This window comes from Amphibalanus amphitrite, unplaced genomic scaffold, assembly GCF_019059575.1.
Source record: "Amphibalanus amphitrite isolate SeventyFive unplaced genomic scaffold, NRLGWU_Aamphi_draft 000046F_arrow, whole genome shotgun sequence".
NCBI lineage: Eukaryota > Metazoa > Arthropoda > Thecostraca > Balanomorpha > Balanidae > Amphibalanus > Amphibalanus amphitrite.
Genome location: NW_024881542.1, coordinates 1,291,161 through 1,313,089, shown reverse-complemented (window position 1 = coordinate 1,313,089; position 21,929 = coordinate 1,291,161). Strand labels below are relative to the sequence as shown.

At 61.3% G+C, this 21,929-nt stretch overlaps 1 protein-coding gene across 6 annotated transcripts in view; it reads right to left on the bottom strand.

Moving 5' to 3' along the window:
* The window catches only part of LOC122377531 (homeobox protein extradenticle-like), a 93,637-nt gene that overhangs the window by 39,149 nt on the left and 32,559 nt on the right, over positions 1–21,929 (bottom strand). For all 6 annotated transcript variants that reach the window (XM_043357637.1, XM_043357641.1, XM_043357640.1 and 3 more), the window contains exons 3-4: positions 7,208–7,458; positions 243–433 (exon numbers count right to left, since the gene is read on the bottom strand). In XM_043357637.1, the coding sequence (XP_043213572.1) occupies positions 243–433; positions 7,208–7,458 (442 nt within the window). The remainder of the gene's footprint in view (positions 1–242; positions 434–7,207; positions 7,459–21,929) is intronic.

The window sequence follows — 21,929 nt, the reverse complement described above, 5'->3', positions numbered from 1 at the left end:
CCGCCGACAACGGGAGATCGGTGGATCGCTACAAGCTGAGAGGGATCCCCGAACCGGTCCCGACAGCGGCCCTGGCACGAGCCGGGCGGTGAGCGGAGCGGGCCTGAGGGGCCGCCGGCTCAGACTGGCCGAGCGCGTGGGAGGCGCCGACACACTCGGCGAGACGACTCGACCGCGGCGACAGGGGATTAATCGCGCCTGGGAGGGCTGTCACGCGGACCCGCTGGCCTCGCACCACTCACCTGGCGTCCAGGAACCGCGAGCGCAGGATCATGACGGCCTCGCACGTCGACTGCTTGAGCTGCACCTGGATACTGGAGAACTTCTTGTGGATGATCTGCACCATGCGCTCGATCTCTTTGGGCGTGATGGGCCGCGTCCGCGACTGTTCCCGGAGGAGGTTCATCACGTGGGTTGTGAACTCGTTGCACGCCTGTCAAAAGGAGATCATAATGAGAACTGGCGCCTCTGACTACCTGGTAATCTACGCGGTGACACCGACTCTCCAACATGTCAAAAGACTCGAGACCTTTTCCTGACGGATGTCAGCCGGAGGGCGACTAGTTACCGCGCGATGGACTATGGTAGGGTCGGCTATCGGGCCGGCTCAACATATGTACATACACTACCCGCGGCCCCAGCTCGGCGGGATGACCCAACTGCCGGGCACCACTGGCAGCACAGTCGGACGCCTGCAAACCGCGCCTCTCGCTATTGTCCAGTCAACATAGCGCGCCCAGAAATGCATCATTTGGCCCGCGAACGGGCGCCGATGCCGACACAGACGACCCGGCGGCCGGCGGTGAGCATACATCTCCCATTCCCGTCTGCCGGCGAGCGGGCCGTTTCACTGAGCACGGGTCGTTAGGCAGCGCAGTACGTCAGTTCGGGGTCGGCGACAGCGTCCGGACAGCCAGCCCGGCAAAACGCCGATCTACTTATTCGGAGGGGAAATATACGAATTAGATGGGTTCAACTAATGCAGACACAATATCTACATATTATAATACCATTTGATGGTCCCCGCTTTCATACCCGATCCGTGTAGAATTATGTAAAATGGGACGCTAAAATGAAACTGAATTTCAGTCTCTACACTAGGTCAAGGTGGAAGAGCCACAACAAACCGTGTTATGAATTAATATTTTCACTGATAATCCATGTCCGACCGCCGTGGGCCCTGGCGCGTCGCCTCTCATCCCGTGCTGGCCGCATCCCATGCCATGCCAGCCCCCCGACGGCTGCTGCGGAGCGCCACTCGACGGCTCCGCGCGCGCCGTGTGTTCGCTGGAGCTCGCGCGCGGGGCGCCTGGCGTGCGAGCAGTGAGCGCCGACCGACAGCGGTATTGACCAGAGAGGGAGCGACGGCGACACGGCGACGGGCGCGCGGCGCGCCCAGCCGGGCCCACATCGATCTAACAACAGACCTCCTCGGGCCGCGCGCCACGCATGGACGGCGGGCAGCACACCGCGCCGGCCCACGGGGCCAACCGTACAACGGAGCGTCGATGGAGACTGAGGGAGTCGGACGGGGAAGATGGTGTCCAGAAAAGGCCGTGAAACGGGATAATGAGGAACACTCGGGGATATGGATCGTATCAGGGCAGCGACGTGGCATGAAAGTGGTCGATGGCGGCGTGGAATTGGTCACGGAACGATACAAAGCATTTGAACACCACACCAAGGAAGGACTCCAGAAACCACTGTAAAAAAGCGGGTAAAGAAAGACGAAAATGGAAGCCAGCGGAGGAAGAAGAAAAGGAAAAGAACGTTGCGGTGTCACTGACCGGAACGAGACGGTAAAAAACTCGCGCCGTCGCCGAAGGCTGCGATACGCCCGGAGGCCCGTTCGGTGATCCGCACCAGACCCATTAGCGAGCCGGCACATAAGCAGTAAAAAACCGCCGCGCATCCACCCCTGATGTCTGCGGGAGTGCCGCGACTCGGTCCACAAATCACGGTGACAACAGCGCGAACACGAGTCGAACAAATGCCGCTCTGATACCCAGAGACCGACATCACGGTATCGGGGCCGCCCGCTGTCAGAGCCTAATCCGCTGTCCTGCCAGCGATCCGCGCGTCCCGCCACACACCGAACTCCCGGATATCTCCGCACTGGAGCCTGGGGCTCTCCCGAGGCCTGCTTCAGGCGGCTTATCGCAGCAGCATCGCCCATCGCCGATACGCGGCTGGTCAGAGGACCAAACTGCTCGCCGGACGAGATGGATGGCGGCGCGGGCGGCCCCCTCCGGGCGCCGGCTGATGCCCGTCAGGCGCCGGCCGCTCCGCTGGACCGTGTGTATCGGTAAGCAGGTCGACAGGGTCATTTGTATACATTAGCGCGCCGCTGGCCGGCGGTCCGGGGGTCGGGTCGGCACCCAGCCGCCCCGTATCGTGTGCCCGCTAAACAGCAGCGGCGCAGCGGGAGCCCGGTGTGTGTACAGCACGGCCCAGACGGCTCCGGGCCGCCGCCGTGGCAGAGACATGGCGCCGCTCTGATTCCGCATCTGACCTTAAACCTCTCTCTCTCCCTCTCCCAGATACCATCCCTCTACACATCTTCATCCCTATTCCCACTACTCTCTGAGCACACCCGCACCATCAGAGCGATACGAAGCACCGCCCGACCGCCGCCTTCCCCGGAGCGTGTCGCGTCCGTTCCCAGTCTTTGTCGCCTCCTTGTCTCCAGAGGCGGCACGCCGCGCTGCTGTCGGTTTCGGCGGCTCGTGCCGCTGTGGCCGGGCCCGGACCTCCAGCCGCCGCCCCGATCACCGTCAGTCCGTCTGACCGGCCAGTTCATATCGACTGTCGCCGTGCCGACCGCGACCTCCGCCACAAAGGTGGGCCTTGCCGGCCGCCTCCTGATGAAATCACTAAATCTTACCCATCCAGCGTGGCCACTAGATCACAGAAATTTATGAATGCCGGTCGGGCGGCGGCGGCGGAGTTTATTTGAAATTGGCGGCCGGGTCGGGTGGTCTCGGCCGCCTGCCGTGCCCGTCTCAGAGTCCGGTCGGACGGGGCTGCGTCGGATCGGGTCAGGTCAGGTCAGCTCGGGTCGGGCAGCGCTCACCGTCCACGGACCACTACCGTCGTCAGGGCGGGGCGTGGACCGGGCGAGTGAGTGGGCCGCGCCCGCCTGCGCCCTCCTCGCCGGCGCGGCGGCCGGCCAACAATATCCCTTGCGCCGATTAAAGCACATAAATTCGGTCAGCATGACAGCAAAGAAAATGGAAACTGAACTGTGAGACAAAGCCGCGGCAAAAAAGGATTATTGGGTTCAAATAAAGGAGGGTGGGATGATAAGGTGGAAAATTAGATATCGACTTTCGGCGGCGGCAGCGCTGGTCAGCCCGGCGGCGGTGGATTACCCGCGGCGACCCCAAACAGCCGCTCGGCCCAGAAAAAAGACGTCCAGCAGAATGCAGAAGCGTCGACGAAGTTAACCGAAAGTAGAACGAAAGGCGAGATACAGGCTGAAAAATGAAGTTTGGGAGCGTGAGAAATGGAATTCACCAGAGGACAGTCCTATTTAGAAAGAGGGAGAGAGGAGAGAGGAGAGAGGAGAGAGGGAGAGGTGGAGAGGGAGAAGGGTTTCATCGTATAAGTGGCAGTATGAGTGAGACAGTAAAGTGATGAAGCACAGCGGAGAGACACTGGAGTCGTAGTCAATATTGATTATGGAGTCCAGCAGAACCAGGAAATAGAGTCAAAATTGGATAGAGCTTGGCGTGGAAGTAGAAGTGAGCTGGAGTTGAAGTGATGGTTGATATCGAGCTGGAGAGGAGCTCCGGTTGACTCCCCCCCCCCCTCCTCCGGTCCCTGCCACCTCGCCCGCGCCCCCTCTCGGGCTCGCACACATCAGCCGGCCAAAACAAACCGCTGTACGGCGCCGCGCGATCAGCTTAGTATCAACAAAGATGGGCGACGGCTAAGGGCTCACCAGCGTAAATAATTACACAAGGAGCTGGCGGGCGGAGGCGGTCCCGGCGCCGCCGACAGCCGCCTGACGTATGCACAATTACGGCGCTCTCCAGCCCGGGGGAGCGCCCCCCCCCCCCGGCCCGGCCCGCTGACCAGTGACCACTGCCGTGACCGACGGTCAAAACCCAGCCCTGTGAGAGTCGCTCACAGGCGCCACTGTGGGGAGCAGGTGCGCACTGGTGTGGGATTCTGAAGGGATCGCGATCGAGGCAGTTAGCAATTATTCTTGAAACGATCAGTGGTAGAAAATGATTCACTGGCAAACAACATGACGAAAATTGAAAAAAGGTAAAAATAAGTTATTTTAAATAAAATCACAAGACACTTCCAAAATCACATTCATTGTTGAAGAGCACTGAGCAGATCGGAGTGAATTGACAGCGAAAATATAAGATGGAAGACGTCCCCGTACCGCGAATATGTCCGTATACGATTACAAAACAGTATCTTTTTCCAGCACCGCCCCCAGACTGTTACTGGTAATCCATCAAATTGTTCCGAGGGCGTGTCCATCAGACTGGTGGGTGCGTCCATCCGACTCGTAGCGGACAAAGCGCCATGACTTTACTCAGATGTCGGCGCGCTGCCGCCGCGGAGAAATCCACTAAGCGCGAGTGGCTTGGGTGGCACAGGCGGCCAGACGAGCCCATTTTGATAATCATTTATGCCGGCAGCGAAGTTGCCGTGCACGTAATTGGCTGCAGTCAGAGGATTTAGTTAATTTCTGAGCGTCCGCCGGTAACCTAATTTGAGCGGCGGCAATACCTCGGAGACTCTTGTTTGGCGCTCCGGTGATTCAATTTTCCGGCGCAGTATCGGGCCTGCTCCGCGGGCGCCGCGGGTGGGGCGCGGCCAGCAGCTTCTCTTAGCAAATGCGACGCGTGTGGCAGGTTGCTGGCATATGCATGCAACGAATGCTGGGGAAGGCATGATGCATATCGCAATATCGAAGATGTGTATTGCATTTCCGACATTCTGTGTGATGTTCATTCCAACACCTCGCGCCGCGTCCCACGGAAAGTCGACTGCCGTTGTGTGCTTCCCCCCCCCCCCTCCCACCGCGACCCAGCCTGGTCCCCCGGTGGCCGATACGGGACGCGGCGCACGTCGGCCGTTGACTGTGGCCGGACCATATTGCCAATATCGGCGGCGCGGGGCGCTGGCCAGATGGCGTCCGCCTGGACTCGGCCGTGGACCGCCGTGGACCGCAGCACACACCGGCGTGGCCGAACTGGGCACACCAGCTGACCGCGGCCGACGTGCGGCCGTCGCGTCGGCGGTCAGCTGGCGTCCCGACACCGGCCACCCGCTCCCGAGGGAGCCCAGCTGCCCGCCGGGGCCGACTGGAGCGCGTCACGGCACTGGCAGCCGTCACATGCTGTTACTAACCGTCACATTCCGCCCGCTCGGGGGTCGCGGCCATCCCGAGACATAACGAGCGTCACAGGCGCCACGGCCGTCCACGTCACGGGTCGTTAGTGCTGTTACGGCCATCCAAGGCGCCCCAGAGCCACACGGGTCACGGCTCGTCCGTCTGCCGCGGCGTCACGTCACGGGCCGGCCGACCGCGTCACGGCGGCCAGAGGCGGCTCCGCAGCGCCGCCCGGGCAGTCCGTCCCCGTCTCGGCGCCGCCAGAGCGGCCGTGTCACCATAAACAGCGGGACGGGACCGTACCGTCCTGCCGCAGCCAGCTCCCTCCGGTCAACAGCGGCGCAACGCGACACCGCCGGACCACCCGCCAACGGTGTATGGACCCGGCGCCGCGCGAGGGCTGGTCAGTTACTGGGCGCGCGGAGTTCATCTGGTGTAAACCAAGATGTCACAGGGGTCCGCCACTGTGGCAAGGGTGGAGCTTACTATTCACTTGGTGGGGCGCCTGCCCCACCAACTTGCCATTTTGCCCCACCAATAAGCGTTTTGCCCCACCAACTTAAGCCCATTTGCAGGACTTTACTGCTTAACAAACCTATGTTTTTCGCATTGAGGAGCTTTGAAATGTCTGTGTAATGCAAAATATTATCTCTGTAATGAAAAGAATTGATTCATTGTTGAATTTTATCTAACTTAACAATCGGACATTGTAGGTTTGACAACTTTTTGCCCCACCAACTTTCCTGGAAAAGCTCCACCCATGCTGACTGTGGATTGAGTCGGCCGGGTAGCTAATGGTCATAAACGACCCCTCTGGTCCCATATGCTCTGGCTCTCCTCTCCCCGTGTTATCGGGTTCACGCCGCCTCCCGCCGCGCCGCGTTGCGTCGATTTGCGCCACTCCGCGCCGCCGCGCATCGTCGGCGCCGACGCCCCCTCCCGCGCGACGCTCCAACTTTTACTATCAGTCTATTAATACCGAAAGACCATCAGCTGCTATTGCAATCAATGCACGAACCGTAAAACGGCATTAAACGCTTTTACTCGCAGTCTACGGGCATTAAGTGATCGTTGGGGTAATGTATGGGAAAAGTGGCGGTCGGCGGATCGCGAATCGGCCCGCTAGATGTCGGCCCGAGCGCCGGCCGAGCGCAACAGATGAAGCGGCTGTACGTTCAAACTTGAGCCGGCCGAATGGGGCCGTCAGCCATTACGGTCGCTCGGGGAAGAGAGCGCGGGACACGAGGCAAAGAGAACGCCCCCGTCAGGGAAGCCAGTAACAGTAAAATACTCGAGGCGTAGCGACACAATGCGCCCGGAGCAGCGCGCTCCGAGCGAGCTTCCTTTTAAAAATTGAAACATAAACTAGTTCTGGATGATCGCATTTATGGAGCGGGTCACCGCCCGCCGGACGATATTCGCAGCGCGCCGCTCGCCGAGCAGCATACGGCCACCAGTGTGCAGTGTTTACTTGAACGTCAACCATCAGCTTAGCCAGGCCGTCATCCACCTGGTCAGATTAACGCAATTTTTCGTCGCACGACCGAGCCAGTCCCATTGGATAAACTGAGCCATGGTGATATGTAAAGTTTCGTCCCCGTGATAGCAATACCACAAACACGGCCCAATTGTGGCGGGCACCTCACAGGTGAGACGGTGTGTGGCCGGAGACCGGCGGATCGTTATCACATCGCCGCAGCGGCCGGCGCGGGCGCCACGTCCATCGAAATAATCTGATTTGTCATCAGCATGGCAGCGGCGGCCCACCTGGTCACCCGGAGACTCGGCTCCAGGACCCGGCGTACCGCTGGCCCTCGCCGTATCGTACCGTACCTCAGCGCGGCCGCTCACCTGTTCGTATTTCTCCAGCTCCTGGTGGTAGATCTGCCGGATCTGCGCGAGCTTGGCGCGGTAGTCAGAGTGCTCGATGGTGCCCTCTGCGGAGGCGCCGCCGGCCGCGGCCGCCGCGCTGGCGTTGGTGGCCGCCTGCGCGCCGCCGCCCTTCTCGGGGCCGGCCACCCCTTCTGCGATGAGCATGTTGTCGAGCCGCATCAGCTGCGGGTCCGGCGGCTCCTCCTCCTGTGTGTTCCTCAGGTTTATCACTGCAACACAGACAGAGTGGGGAGTGAGTGGACAGGGCACACACCGAGCAGCCTACACCACTGGCATACGGCCTATTCGGTAACAAATACTCATACACCACGGCAATCCGTCAGCATGTCATCGCCAACGTGTTACGTCAATCGGTTGGCTGCAAAAAACAACATCCACAACGACTTGACTGTTCCAGTTTGAATCAGCATCGAAAACAACACGATCATTGAACAACTTTGCGGTTGGGCTAAGTCAACACGCTGCGACGTTCGGAGTGACACGTTCTCATTTTCTCCTGCTCGGCCAAGTGGGTGCAGGCTGCAGATGTATCTGACCTGCAGGGAGGGGACCGCCGAGGGCGTCCCGGAACGGGCGGCCTCTGCACCCCGGGCGCCGCCGCGCCGGTGACGCCGCCATTGCTCATGGCAGCGAGACTGCCGCGTGTCTGCTGCGCCTCTGAAGTGGGCGGTCGCCGCCCGGGCCAGAGCGACATTCCGAGAGGTACTTGTTCCATTCCTCCCCGCCATAAAGACACTCTGGCGTCAATGACAGCTGTACGGCAATTACCGGGCCCCCATTTGTCCACGACTCATTAGCGCGACCAGTCGAACCGGTCAGCTGTCCGCTGGCCAGTGACGGTCTGCCGCGGCCGGCGGGACAGGGTCCGGAGATGCCGTCCCCACAGCAGCTGGTTATCCCCAGTTCCCATGGGAGCCGACGGCCCCGAATACCGAGGGCTGGGGATGGGGTAGGGGCCGACCGGCCGCGCCGGAACGGCCGCCGCTGCGCCACAAGTGCTAATGAGCTCGCCAGAGACGCCGCAGAGCGCCGCAGCAAAAACGTCCGGCGGCCGGCCGGCGAGACGGCGTCCCCGGACGTCGGCCGCGTCCACTCTCTCTCCCCCCAGCCTCCATCCAGTTCCCACTCCCGGGCAGGCCGAGACGGCAGGACGCACCAGGCAGTGAACACAAACCAAAAGCGGTCGTAACAGCACTCCGAGCGGCGGCGGCCAACGGCGGTAGGAGCCAAAAATGGCCTAACAAATGCAGTCGTGGGTGATGGCAAATTGCAAAAACTTGCAAGCTACAGAGCCAACAGCAATAACAGTGATGTTCTGGACAAGGAGGGACATGTGGATTGTGTACTCCAGTGCTGCGCGCCGCGCCCCCTCCGTTCCACAGCGAACGCACGTCCACACTCGGGTAAACATCGATCCATTACTTACAGCGATTTCCCATGGCACGACTCCCAGTTTGGCAGCTTTGTTTCCGGCAGAGTCAGCCGAGCGTCACGGCTGTGACTCGGTGTCGACTCACGGGACCAGGGGAGGGGGAGGGGCCGGGGTGGCATCGCCGGCCGCCCATCAGCCTCACAGACCCGGCGGAACGCACCGCCGCCGTCTCCGCGGAGAAACGAGCGTCGCCGCCCAGCCGCCGCTCAGCGACCGCGTCAAATTTACACGGGCCCCGGGTGTAATGATTTCCCCGGCGCGGCGGCGGCGCCGACCATCGGTCTCTGGGGGGTCGTGCCCACTCCGCCGGCCGCCGCCGCCGCCCGCCGGCCGCCGGCGCGCACCGGAATTAAAATCGTCCCATCAGCGCCGCCACGGAGACAGCCGCCCGCCGTCCCGGAAACGTGACGGGACGACGGCGGCGGCGTCTCCGCCTGACCGCGGCCGTGGATCAGCCCCCGGCGGCAGTCCTGTCAGTCCGCCGGGCGATCCCTCACCGCGGCCGGCGGCGCGGCCACTCCGGGGCGGCCGGTGACACGGGACATGATCTCTCTGTCATCGGCGTCCGCCGGCCGGCCGCCGACGCATTTTTCACCCTCCGCCCGTCGGCAATTAATTCGCGCCGCGCCGACACGGCCCGCCGGCGGCGTACAGGTGTAAATATGAAGAATCGCCCACCCGACACCGGCTGATGTATTGTCGGCGGTGACAATTTGTTCGGTGTCAATTATAAATGAATCAGCGATGAGGCGCAGCGATAGCAGTCGGCGGACGGACGCCGGACAGGGCGCATTCCGGGGCCGGGGAGCTCTCGCAGGAGGTATACAGAACCAGCCCGGCCCGAGACCAGCGCCGTGAACCTGTCGGTATGCGGGCCGCCAGCCGGGGACGGAGCCAGCAGCCCCGCCGATCGACTGGACGATAGCGCGCCGCAAAACGAGACCCTGTCGATGGAGCCGCTCAGCCGTGTGCATTGTGTACGGTTTTAATTGTCCAATAAGACAAATGTTTCGGCAGACAATCACGTGACTGAGCCTGGCGGTTAGTGACTGGACCTCTGTAAGTGAGGCAGAGACATCATAAAGAACTGGAGCGGTGCCGATAAAAGTTGAAAGGGGAGAGACAGCCACAACAAGAGGAGCCGAGAGTGACGCTGATAAAGCTTAGATAAATTGACGAAGCACGCACGATATAACGAGAAAGTCATTTTTATGAAGCACTTTAAGCCACCAAAACGATAAGCGAAATGACCATGGCTATTTCAACCAGTTTTACAACGGATTTTATCATAAATAATTACAGCCATTTTAAAAGCTGGCTGCAGATATAAATCATCCACACAATCAGCTTAGGATGATACATACAATGGCCGACTCTTTAAGGATATCTTGCAAATATCTTAAAGGCATTTCAGGATTAGGCGGTGACCGTCGGAAACCTACCGACTTTTTCTGGCACAGCAGTAGTTACTGTTGTGCAAAGTGATTCACGGCTCAATTGTGCACCTACCCAGGGGAAAAACGACCGACTTCGAAAAACACAATTATGGAAAGATGAAACCAAGCGCAAAGCGTCGAACATAAAAAAAAACGAAACTAAGCAGCGCCTACAATGGGCAAGACAGCCGTCAAACATAGCATCTCGGTCATTTTTAGACCAGCTTTGCCATGCTATCATTACTATGAAGCGCAGGTGTTCCCGCTCTTCCACTTCAATCATCATCGCCTAGAGCTCGTTCATCGCCACTCATCCTGGCTTGCCCCAGTGACACATACGAGTACGGTACGTTCTGAACACGCACTGCGTCTGGTGCGCGCGCCACATGTGTCAATGGCGCGCCACGTGCGTGGCGCCAGCGCCTCCGACAAATGCCGATGTCTTGTTAATTCCGCTGTGTCAACAGTTTAAAACCGGACGCTTTATGGCCTATAAATCTTACCGCAGCGTTCCGAAAATTAATCATAAATTCAGGCCGACGGCCGTGCCGTCGCGGCCATCCGGTTATCAGGGGGCCGTCGGCCGGCTCGGCGGCCGCCGTGTCACCGCCGAGTTATCCGACTGTTATGGCACAGTTTCATCATGGGATTACGGGTGCGGCGCGTCAGAGCCGGCCGTCGGCCGCACATCACTCGGTGGGTGCGCTGCTCAGCCGGACTGCACACTGTGCACACTGGCGGGGGTACAGCCGGCCACTTCAGAGAGGCCCCTCCGACCACCCGCAGACCGCAGACCGCGCCGACCCCGCTGACCCAGCAGACGTCAGCCGGGCCATCAGACGTCACTCCACGTCATCGGCGTCATCCCACGTCACTCGTCGCCCGGGACCGTTCAGCGATAGGGGTTCATTAGTCAGAACAGACAACCTTAATGCGACTCAATGATATCCAAACACAACAGCCGAATAATGTTGTACAGAGTGCGGCGATCAGCATAGCAAACAGCTTCATAGCTTAGCAAAACAGCACTTTACAGTAGACGGCGTCCCCACAGCTACCCATTTGCTGGACTGCCTCCAGCTATGACTGCAACAGGAATCTAACAATATTCCTTTTAGATACATCATGCCCACTGACAATGCCAAAGGCCATACCAGGTGAGTGATGGAAGGATCGGTCAAGTGGGCAAACAAAGTTACTGCTCCGGGAGAAAAGGGCCAGTGTGAAGACAATGTGGGAATATACGTTAGAATAGCGACAGAGAAACAAGACCAGGGAAAAACCAGGAGGGAGTCAGGAACAGGCTCCGGGGCAGGACCTGAACAGGTCACGGGATGACCCGCAGCCAGGCCCGGCGCCCCCGGGCGTTCTCGGTACCGCCGCTGGGCCTGTGGGGAGCGGCGGTGGCCGGGCCGGGCAGCGGGCGGCATCTGGGCCGGTCGCCTGATTAGATTCGGGCCGCCCTGGCCGGTGGCAGCTGCGACAGCGGCATGGGCCGCTCGGGGGCAGGGTCGAGACCTGCCCAGCCGCAGACGGTGGCACGCGGGCGATTTCATCACCGAAACGCTTCACCAGGCCGTCAACTCCCCGGGCGGCGGGCGGCTGCGAGGTCTGCGGCTGCACACGGCAGCTGTGCAGCGCTCCCGCAGCTGACTGTGTTTTCCAGTCTCGCTGTGAGGCCCACTGACAGCCGAATTACGCCTGCCATCGAGCTTCAGCAGACGCCGGAGTGACCAGTCCACAAAAATCGACACAAACATCGCCCACAATCATATGCCACCTCAGTTCTCACCCCATTAGCCTTTCTTCCATAACGCATTTTCCTAAGAACTTGTCCCACAAATTCCAAGAATGTTTTGTCATCTTCCACTACACCCCATCAACTCCCATCCAATGCTACCGTCCCCCCCAAAAATACAAACGCCTCCCGCCACTTGCCACCGCATCTCAGCGCCCCTACAACCTCCAAATAATTCCAACACCTCCCACTACTATTTTCCATCACTTCACCTCCCATGACCCACCCTCTCCCACTAATTCCCACCCCGCCCACCACTTTCCCGGCTCGGGAGCAGCGGACTCACTTTACCACGGCGCGCTGTCAAATAAGTTAACTGCCGCACTCTAAATTACACTTTCGCGTATCACCGGCGTGCAGGGCGAATGACTCACGGCCCGCCGGCCGCTGCGGCGGCGGCCCTACGTGCCGGCAGGCCGTGTGCCGCCGCCGAACTTGTAGCGCCGCCGTATTTTGCACAAATTGCCGACAATTCGGCCATTTTCACGTGCACGCCCCTGAACGTTAGAGCGCACCGGTGAGCGATTACTACAGTTCTCAAATGAATGTAACGATTATGGCAGAGTCGTATCTCACTTGATATTCGGCAAGCACCCCTAAACGGCCATCCGTTCTGTCACTCAATGCACCGCAAACCACCGGAAGGGAAGCAATTTTCTGCGGCGGAAACAAGCCAAGAGAATGATTAAATTAAAATTGCCAACACAAATCTGCCGAAATTATGCGAACTGGTTACACGGCTGGGAGAACGTCACTCGCCTAAGCAGCAGTAACCATGCGCCTGACGACCGCTTCGCAACGGCTCGTTTGGGTCAAAGTACGTAGCGCTGGAAGCAGCTCATGAACTTGACGTCTCCACTCGGACTCGGTTCCTGGGCGATTACGGCCTGTGTTAGGACGCCGTTCGGCAGCCGGGGACGAGTTCTGGCGGTCATTGCCTCCCGACCATACTGTCAGTTGATGACTCCAACTTCCTGACAGATGCCGCCAGGAAGTGTCTTTTTATCGAACACATCCCATCGCCGTTAAACTGGAAGAGCCTTCATAAACGGCGCTCTGTGGAGCGGTTATTTTACATGGGCCGACCGGAGCGGCGGGTATGGGTGCTGAGCCTGCTTCATGGCGCTGTCCGCCTGACAGCTCAGTCGACCGTGAGGGGTGATGTCACCCGCGTCCGACCCGCACCTCCCTCGGATCAGGTGACACAACAGCGGGCGGCAGAACGAGCGAAACCACGCCAATGGTGATCAACCACCTTAAGCAGCGCCCTGGTGTCACCAGCACCGCAACGCGCATCGCGCCGGCGGCAGCCGGCCATCGACCCACCGCCGACCGACCGGCTCGGTTTGGTTTGGTGGGGTGCGGCGACTGGAAACGCGGCGCGACAAGAAGAGGGGAGGGGGGGGGGGGGAGCAAGTGAGGCAGAGGCGGGGCTGACGGGGGCCGGCCATAACGCAGACCTGGATGTGCTTGATTAGCCGTACAGAGTGAAGGAAGATACGACTTTGAATTGGTGCAAGGCGGCATGCAGCTGGAACGAAGCGTCTGTGTTTGTATCACATGCGGCGAAGCTGGCCAGCCAAAGTTCACCGCACTCGGCCTACACCTGAGACGGCCGAACACCGCCCATTGGCATCGCCAGCTCGTTCCAGACATGTTTGCCGGGGATAATGTTATGATTTCACAAAATAGCAATGGCAATTTACTCTTCAGATGTAGATTCCGATTGCATTTACGAGTATGCATTACCTCGCTTTGACGCAATGGATACCTGAGAAGCCGAGCTTCAATGGCTATCGGGTGCCAGACAACATGATTCATGAATTGCAAACGCCGCATTGGAAGTTTAACAGCTTCATAGAGGTCAGAGCGATCCGTAAAACTCCGTGTCGATTGTCACTATTACCAAATACTGGAGCGCGTTTTTATCACTCACCCCAGTGTAGCATTACATCATCGGACAGCAGTCGGCGGATGACCGTCGAGTCAGCATGTTCTACAATCTCACTCGTCGTGTAGCTGCCGTCCTTTGCCAGGTGACATGCAGACAACACGACCCGAGCCCGTCCAGCGGCTGTCTTGCCTAATGGCTTGCATGCACAGGCACCACACTCGAATGTCGCAATGAACATGGCAACTGAACTAGAGAGCGACTGAGTATGGATTGCGAAACCGCTGTCCGGGGCGCGTCCGACGCCAAACTACACAGCCACGTCGTGTAGGGCTTTCACTGACGCGCAGCCCGTCGCCGAAGGTGGCGCGGCCGACACGGCTCGCGGCGCGCGCGGCGTTACCGGGGCGCCGCGGACACGGCCGGGTGGGTGGCGGACACGTCTCGCCAGGCCGAGCCAGCAGGTGCGCCCACTGCGTCTCAATCCCGTGTCCCCGGCAGTGTCTGGGGCCCGTCTCGGCCCCATACCGTCCCGGTCGCGTCTCGTCTCGGCCGCGGCCGCCCACAGCACCGCCGTCACCAGCCGGCCCTCAGAGCCAGCCCGACATCGAAGGACACCGTGTCGAACAAGCCTGATTTGACAGACAGTTAAGGCCGACACTGATACGGTGCGGGTTTTTACGGTTTCTGGTTTAACCTGAAGTGAACACCTGAAAAATGACATGCTACTTGACATGTGGTACCTGTACGGGGATGTCGGTCGTGCGGCCAGCTTAGGGCGCGCGACGACAGGCGGCGATTGTGCGCACTGACAAAGGACAGAGAGCCATGGATTACCGATTCCGCTCCACGAACTACACTATATTTCACCGATAGCAGATCGAGCTACGCACGCTGCCGGGACTGAGTCACCGGACCTCGCCTGTCCCACGGCTGGAATTGGTGCGCCGCGATGTAACTGATTCACCTCCACTGAGCGGACCGTGTTCCGTTCCGCGGGACGCTCCGCCCGGCACCTGCCCCCACCGGCAGAGCCTGGGAGCGCCATCGGAGCGTCATTCCGAACATCAGCAGGGGGTGGACGGGCCGGGCGGCTGCGATACCGCCCGTCTGGGCGCCGCGCAGCTCAGCGGGCCCCGCGGGGGTCACGAGCCTAGCAGGACGTTAAATATGACCACCACAGGCCCGACCACTTTCCATTGTCAGTGTCCGCTCCCGATCGCCGCGATATCGATCTTCTCAGTACCGATGCCGACGCTGGTCCGGCCCATTATCGATCTAAACGACCCTGGCGACTATCCGATGGTCGGTAATCGACGCGCCGATTTATGATCGACGGCGATATACATCTTGATCCGGGGCGGGATGTCAATCCTGGACCGGGGGTCTCTGCCGATCTGTGTGCTCGGCGCCGCATTGATCCCGAGCCGCTGCAGTGTCGATATTCGCCCGGACCGGGTGCCGTTTGACCGCCCTCTCCGCGCCTCAGAACGACTGCGGCCCGCTCACAGTCGGCCACTTTGTGCCTCCTCCCGCTGACGCCGCGGCTCGCTCGGCGCGCTCTCTCAACACGTCGTCAACATTCTAGCGAGCCAATAAAATGCAAATTGTCCGGAGCGCTGACAGACGACGCTCTCGATGCGGCCCGATCGGCCGGCGCCGAGACAGTTTCTGCTCTCGGCCGCCGAGGTCACAGCCGACGGGCGGTCCGGGGACGCCCGGTGCGGCCCGCGCTGGCTGTCGGCACCGGCGACCCCGGGGTCATGCGGGTCGCAGCGGGGGGAGGGGGTGCAGACAGCGCCGCCGGCGCTCCTCTCATCTCGGCCAGCCGAGCCACTCGAGTTGGCCGCACGGATTCGCGGCCGACTTTGCCGCCGCCCAACTTTGCTAAATTATGAACTTCATTTGGGGTAAAGTGGGCGGTCCTCTGGTAATAAAACCAACACCACTTCGCGCCAAGTTGGCACATATTTTACATACACCACCAGCAATACACTTATGGAATTGGATCTATGCCCTCATAGAAATGTGCATTAGAGAATCAGGCCTGGAAACTTGATGTCGCCATCTCGTTCCGCTCAAGTTACGACCCATGTGCCGAAAATGAGCGTAAATTGAATAATTCCAGTCTAACTGCCATAAACGCATTACGCTGGTAAGCACCCAGTATGCAATTGAGGATGATGGAAAGGAACGAAGCCTTCATTCATACTGCCTTGTGCCTTCGCTGGGCTGAGGGAGCTTGGAACGCTGAATTACTTTCCAACGTAGCCTGCGCTGGACCAGCATGTTCCCATCAATCGCAGGCGCACGGGAACATGGCGTATTCTGGCATGGCGGCGTCAGTCTGTGTCAGGGACTGGTGCGTCAAATCCTGCCAGGTTCGTGTCCGGCTCGTGTCAGGTTCGTGTCGGGTCAGACGCGTCAGTGACCGGACGCACGGTCCAGTGGAGCTGAGGCCTCTGACGACCTCACATCCTCCGCACGCAGCCCGTGAGCGGCAGCCGACACCGGCCGCTGGCAGACGAGCCTGCTCGGCGGCCGGCCGACTCGGCATACGCGACACGGTCGGCGAGTTACAACTCCTCCCGGCGCCGTCTGATCAGACGGAACACAGCCGACAGCCGGCGGCAGGACGGCCAGCGCCTCCGGGCCGCCGCTGACCTGCGGGCTGCCGCCCACCGTGCACGCCGCCCGCTCACGGTGTGCACAGTGCAGGATGCACGCCGCGTGCAGCCCCGAGCGCGCCCCCTGCCGAGACAACAGCAGGCCGCCGGCCGGCCGGCGCTCCCCCGCCCGCCGCCCGCCGCGCAATGTTCTCGAATCAATTCCTGCACGTCAAATAACTCAGCATTTATGAACATTGATTATATTTAAAAAGGGCAGCGGCCGCCAGCTTCGTGCGCTCGCAGACCGCCGCAAGACAAATAAAATCATAATTATACGGTGTGTGAATGCGGCGAGCTCGGCGCGGAGGAGGCCGGACCGGCGCGCAGTAGACGTCCGGCCGGCCGCTGACCCGGACCCACCGACATCACGTGACACCCGGTGACGTCACGTCAGCGGACATCACGTGACGCCCTGTGAGGTCACGTCAGCGGCCGGGCATTCTGCCGTCAGTCAGCCGGCCGGCGGGCGGCACATCGATCACTGACGCCGGACCGCTGCAACCGGCCGACCCTGCCGGGTGCCGGGGCCCTCCGACCGGCCGGCCGGCCAGCGCTGGTCAGCAGACAGATCGGGGACATGCGCGCTGGTCAGAGACAGGGCCGTACGGACCCGCTGACTGAGTGGACGATCTGCCAATTGGGCCTCCAGTAGGAGCCGGAAAGGTGGCCAAGAGAGGCGGGAAACCATCGTCAACGCTTCCCACTCAGTCCAAAGCCCTGGCTGGAACTCCACGGTGGCGGCCCGTTCGATCATCCAGTCACATACACGTCTCCCTTGTCCAGTGGATCGGTCACGGCCGCCCCGCGCCAGTCACACGCTGCCACCGCGGGACCACGCCCGGCCGGCCTGCAGAGCGCCGCCAGCTCGGTCCGCCGGACCATCAGATCAGTCGGCGTCGCCGTCCCTCCCGGACTGACGTCCCGTGTCACGGACGCGCCGCCGGCCGACCACGGCTCACGGTAATCACCGGCATTGATATGCAAATGGCCGCCTACCTCTTTGTGGGGCGGGTCGGCGGCGGCGGCGGCCGGCAGACCGGAGCGGCCTGTGGCACAAAGCCGGGCGCGACACGCTGTGGTTCGGGGCTGAGCGCGACACCTGCGGAGACGAGGGCAGAGGGAGGAGGAGCGGGGAGCAGGTGGGGGGAGCAGAGGGGGAGCGGGGAGAGAGGCACATCCGCCGTCGTCCGGCGCCCCGCCGGCCCCCGCTGGGTGGAACGATCTGCCCCCGAGTTATGCAACGTCAATACGGCGCTGAGCCGACCGCGAGCCGCGGGAGGGCACGGCCCCATCCGTCGGGCATCGAAACCCGGCGCGGCGTGCCAAACGCTGACGCCGTCGGATCAGGCGGGCCCACCAATATGCTGACGTCACCGCCGTTTGCCGCCGCAGGCCAAACAAACTTTTTCCCTCGAACGACTAAAAACACCCACCAGCTGAAAGTCTTTCCATGTTTATCATCAACTCATTCCGCCAAAATAAATGTGATCAGCCGCAGAAGAAATAAACAGAGCTCCAGCCCGGCTGCTGGTGTGGGCGCCGGATAAGAAAAACACCGCCTCGGAGTCGATCTGGAGCGGCCATCAGGGCGGCGGCTCGGCGGCTCCATCGCAGCCACTCGGACCGGCCACCAGATTTATCGCCCCCCATCGATGTATCGCATACTGCATTTCTTATCCTTTTTGCCGGCGGCGCTGGCGACCGGCTCCGGCTCGACGGCAGGCTGTTATCTTAATGGAAACCGCGGCCCGTCCGAATTTGTGACATCATTCGTCAGGATCAGTCCATGGCGGCGCGCCGGCCGCGGTCAGCGCCGCGCCGGTCGCGCGCCCGTCGCGGACGACGCGCGTCGGCAGGTGACGTCACCGGTCGCCGACGCGGCTGGCAGCGAGCGGCGCGCGCGTGGTCTCTCCGGCGCTCGGGCGCTCTACAGCGCGCGCCCGATCTGGAATTGGCCTGCCAGCTTTGAATGATTTAACGGCGGCCAGCGACGCGAATTCGGATCGATGCTCTCGGCTGCTACAATATCTGGAAATCCTTTCGGGCGCCGGCTAACAAAGCGCCGCTCTGAGCGCCGTCGTGAGCGACGATGACCACCCGGTGAGCGGGACGGCCGCCGGAGTCGTCCGCGTGGCGACCACGCGCCCCGCGCCTGGGCAGTCGCTGATCCGTACACGCCAAACGTACCACCATGTAAACAGGATGACAGCAGCCCAACATAACCCGAATATCATAGAGCATGAGGACCTTCAGACAGTAACGTCATCCATTCAACCTCCGGCCACTACCTACTACCCCTGCTCTAACTACCTCACTATTTCCCTGACAACTTCTCGACCTCGGCCCGTCAGCTCAGCCTGACGTCCCGTCTCCGAGGCCGCCACCCTCGCTGCTCAGCCGAGCCGGTGTCGGAGAGGTGCGCAAACAGCGCCGTGATGGATGACCGCCGCGCCGCGCCTCAGCCCGGCACCCGCTGGCCGGCGCCGCTGCCGAGCTGTGTCACGGCCGTGTCAGCGCGGTGTCAGCGCGGTGTCAGCGCGGTGTCGATGGCAGCCGCCGGCGGAACACGATCCCCGCGGGGTGTCCGCGCGCGTCACGGTCCGCCCGGGCGGTGATCAATGCGGCCGACTCACTGGTCTCAGGGAGCCTGCTGACCTGGGACCGACCCGTGACGGCCGGGACGGGAAGCACGGAGGTCGGGGGACGCCTGCTGTCACCGGGGCGCCGGGAGCGCCGCCGGGCCGGCGGAACTCGGCAGGGACTCGTGTTTACCGACAGCGAGGAGAGCGGTGCAGAGCGCGACACTCTGCAACTGACCGTGACTGGCACGCCGGGCCCGGCCAACGCCAATCGGCCGTCTGGCGTACAGGGGCCGTCTTGTAAGCAAGGGTGGTAATGTAGCATGCGATATATCAACGAGGTGCAGCATTCCATGATGTTATGTTCCGAACATGTTTCATCCAAAGCTGCAGGCGGATGAAATTTGTCTCGGTTATTTGTAATAGGCGGGACAGGCCCGATAAAAGCACACCACACCTCTTCACAGTTTTCAGTCACGACGAAGTGAAATATCCCACTCCCAATATGCCGCGAGGTCAGATCGGGTCTCTATCCGGGGCACCGTGCGCCGTGCGGCGGGCGCCCGGTCGGCGGCCTACCCCACTGGCCGGGCCGCCGGGCGCGTGCGTGTCAGTCCATCATCAGCTGATTGACAGCTGTCGTTAGCCAGAGCTCCGCCCCCGGCGGCCGGCGGCGCGGCCAATGGGGCGTCGACAGGCCGCCAGCCCCACCTGCAGGTCACGGACAGGATGGCTGCCTCGGGGGCAGGGCAGGGCAGGGCAGGGCCCCGGCCGCCGGCCCCCGCGGCCTGCAGCACGCCCGGTCAGCACGGGGCGGACGCCGCCCAGTGACAGCGGTAAATGCCGCCCGGGCCCGATCGGGATGGCCGGCTGTCAGGTGACGGAGACTATCGCGGCCCATCAGAGACACAGGCACGCCGGCCGAGCCGACAGCTCAATAAAGACCGGGCGGCGCTCGGCGCTGCAGCCGGACGACACACGTGTGCGAGTTTTTACTCCGTCCCACTGTGAAAACAACAGCCATGATCTGACTGCTCGGCCCCTCAGCGGGGTTTAGTGCGGTGTTAATAGTGCTTGTTCAGCACTACGGAGCGCGTCTCTGAAGCGTTAACTCGGTGAAGGGCCAGCCGCGAGCTGTGTACAGCTGGCAGTGAGTGAGCGGGCGTGTGTTTCGGCAGCTGGTCCGCCCGCTGTGTGACAACGCGTGCATTACAAACACGAGCACGGAGCAACGAGCGCTGAAAGAAAACACATTTGCTGCAAATGGTGCGCTGCGTGCCTGTTAATGGCCGCACAAAAAGCCCAAATGAACGTACGAATATCATCACTTTTGTGGGTCACACGGTCGTAATGATCGCAAAAAGTCTGGAATTTTACGAACAACGTGTGTAGCGCCATTGCAGGTTAAGTGACATCATTTACGGCAAGGAAACCAAAAAGACGGGACGAATCAGCGTGACAAAGACGAAAAACGCATTACGTTACATTGTAGGAGTATGCCACCCAAAAGGAAATGTCAAGCAGCAAGCGACTTGCGTATACCTACCTCTAAAGACAAAAAATAAAAATTGCAGAACAAAAAAATTCCCACACTACACGTTCAACTGCGACTGAGTGAAAAACAAAACCGTGTTTTAGTACGGCGTACATCGGCTGGACATATAAGGGAAGCGGCCCTGCAGCTACTGCAAACTACACCTCTACTACAAGCCGAAACAGCCGCTCAACAGGTCCACTCGGCATCGGTAGCCGCCGTATCGGACGTTTTATCCGTGTTCCATCCGTTGTCGGCAGCGGCCGCCGCTCGCACGCAGCCGGTGCATTGTGCACAGCGGAGCCGCTTTATGCAGCGGCGCCGCACGCTCCCACGCCCGCCCCGTCCGGCGTCCCCAGCTCGCCGGGCGCCCGTGCGGCCGCGCGCTATGGGTGACCCGGTGACCTGACGCCGCTGACCCGGTGACCTGACGCCGCGCACGCACTCCGCACTCGCGGCGGGAACCGATCAGTTTCAATGCATCAAGCTGCCGGTCAGCGGATTCAAATCAGACTTTAATTACATGTGAATCACCATGTTATAAATATTAATGCGTGAGACTGGGCGGCAGGAGGTTGGACCACCCGGCCGGTCGGCCAGGGTCGTGACCGGCCGGCCGGGCGGTCGGTCGGGGGCGGGGGCGGGGGCGGCCGGTGTCCGGACTGCGGGGAGCGGGTCGCTCCGGCGCCGCGCCGCGGGACGCTGTCGCCACGAGCTGCTCACTGGGAGCGGATCCGGCTCCGGAGTTCACCGGGTGCGCGCGGCGCTGACCAGTCCGAGGCTGACCGCGGGCCCCGGGCCGATTATAGCGCCCCGACCGGCCGCTCTCCGCGGGGCAGACACACGGCGGCGGCGGCCCACGTGCGGCACACCCCGGACGGCCGATCCGGCGGGCTGAAATGTCAGCGCGGTCGTGGCCGTGAGCAGACTGGCGGCGCGATCAGGGAAGTCCTGACCGCAGCGGCTCGCCGGCGGCCGCGGCTCAGCTGCCAGAGGTCGCCGAGAGACGTCAGAGAGACCCCGAGAGACGTCAGAGAGACCTCAGAAGCACCAGGAAGTCACAAGTCGAGGAGATACGGAGACAGTGAAACAAACACTAGCAAAAACGCCCCGAGATGTCAGGATGGAGTTAGAAGTCAGCCGTCGGGGGATGGCGCGGGACCAGTGATGATCCTCTGCGGTTCTCGGAAGTCGCGGTAAGACGCTGACTGGGCCCGTCCCGTCCCTCGGCGGCGGATAGCTCGGCGGCAATTCTGTCAGACGATGCGATCTGACGGGCCGCCGACTCGGACACGACCGACGCGTCGATACGGGCCGGACGGGGGTCCGTCACTCGCGCGT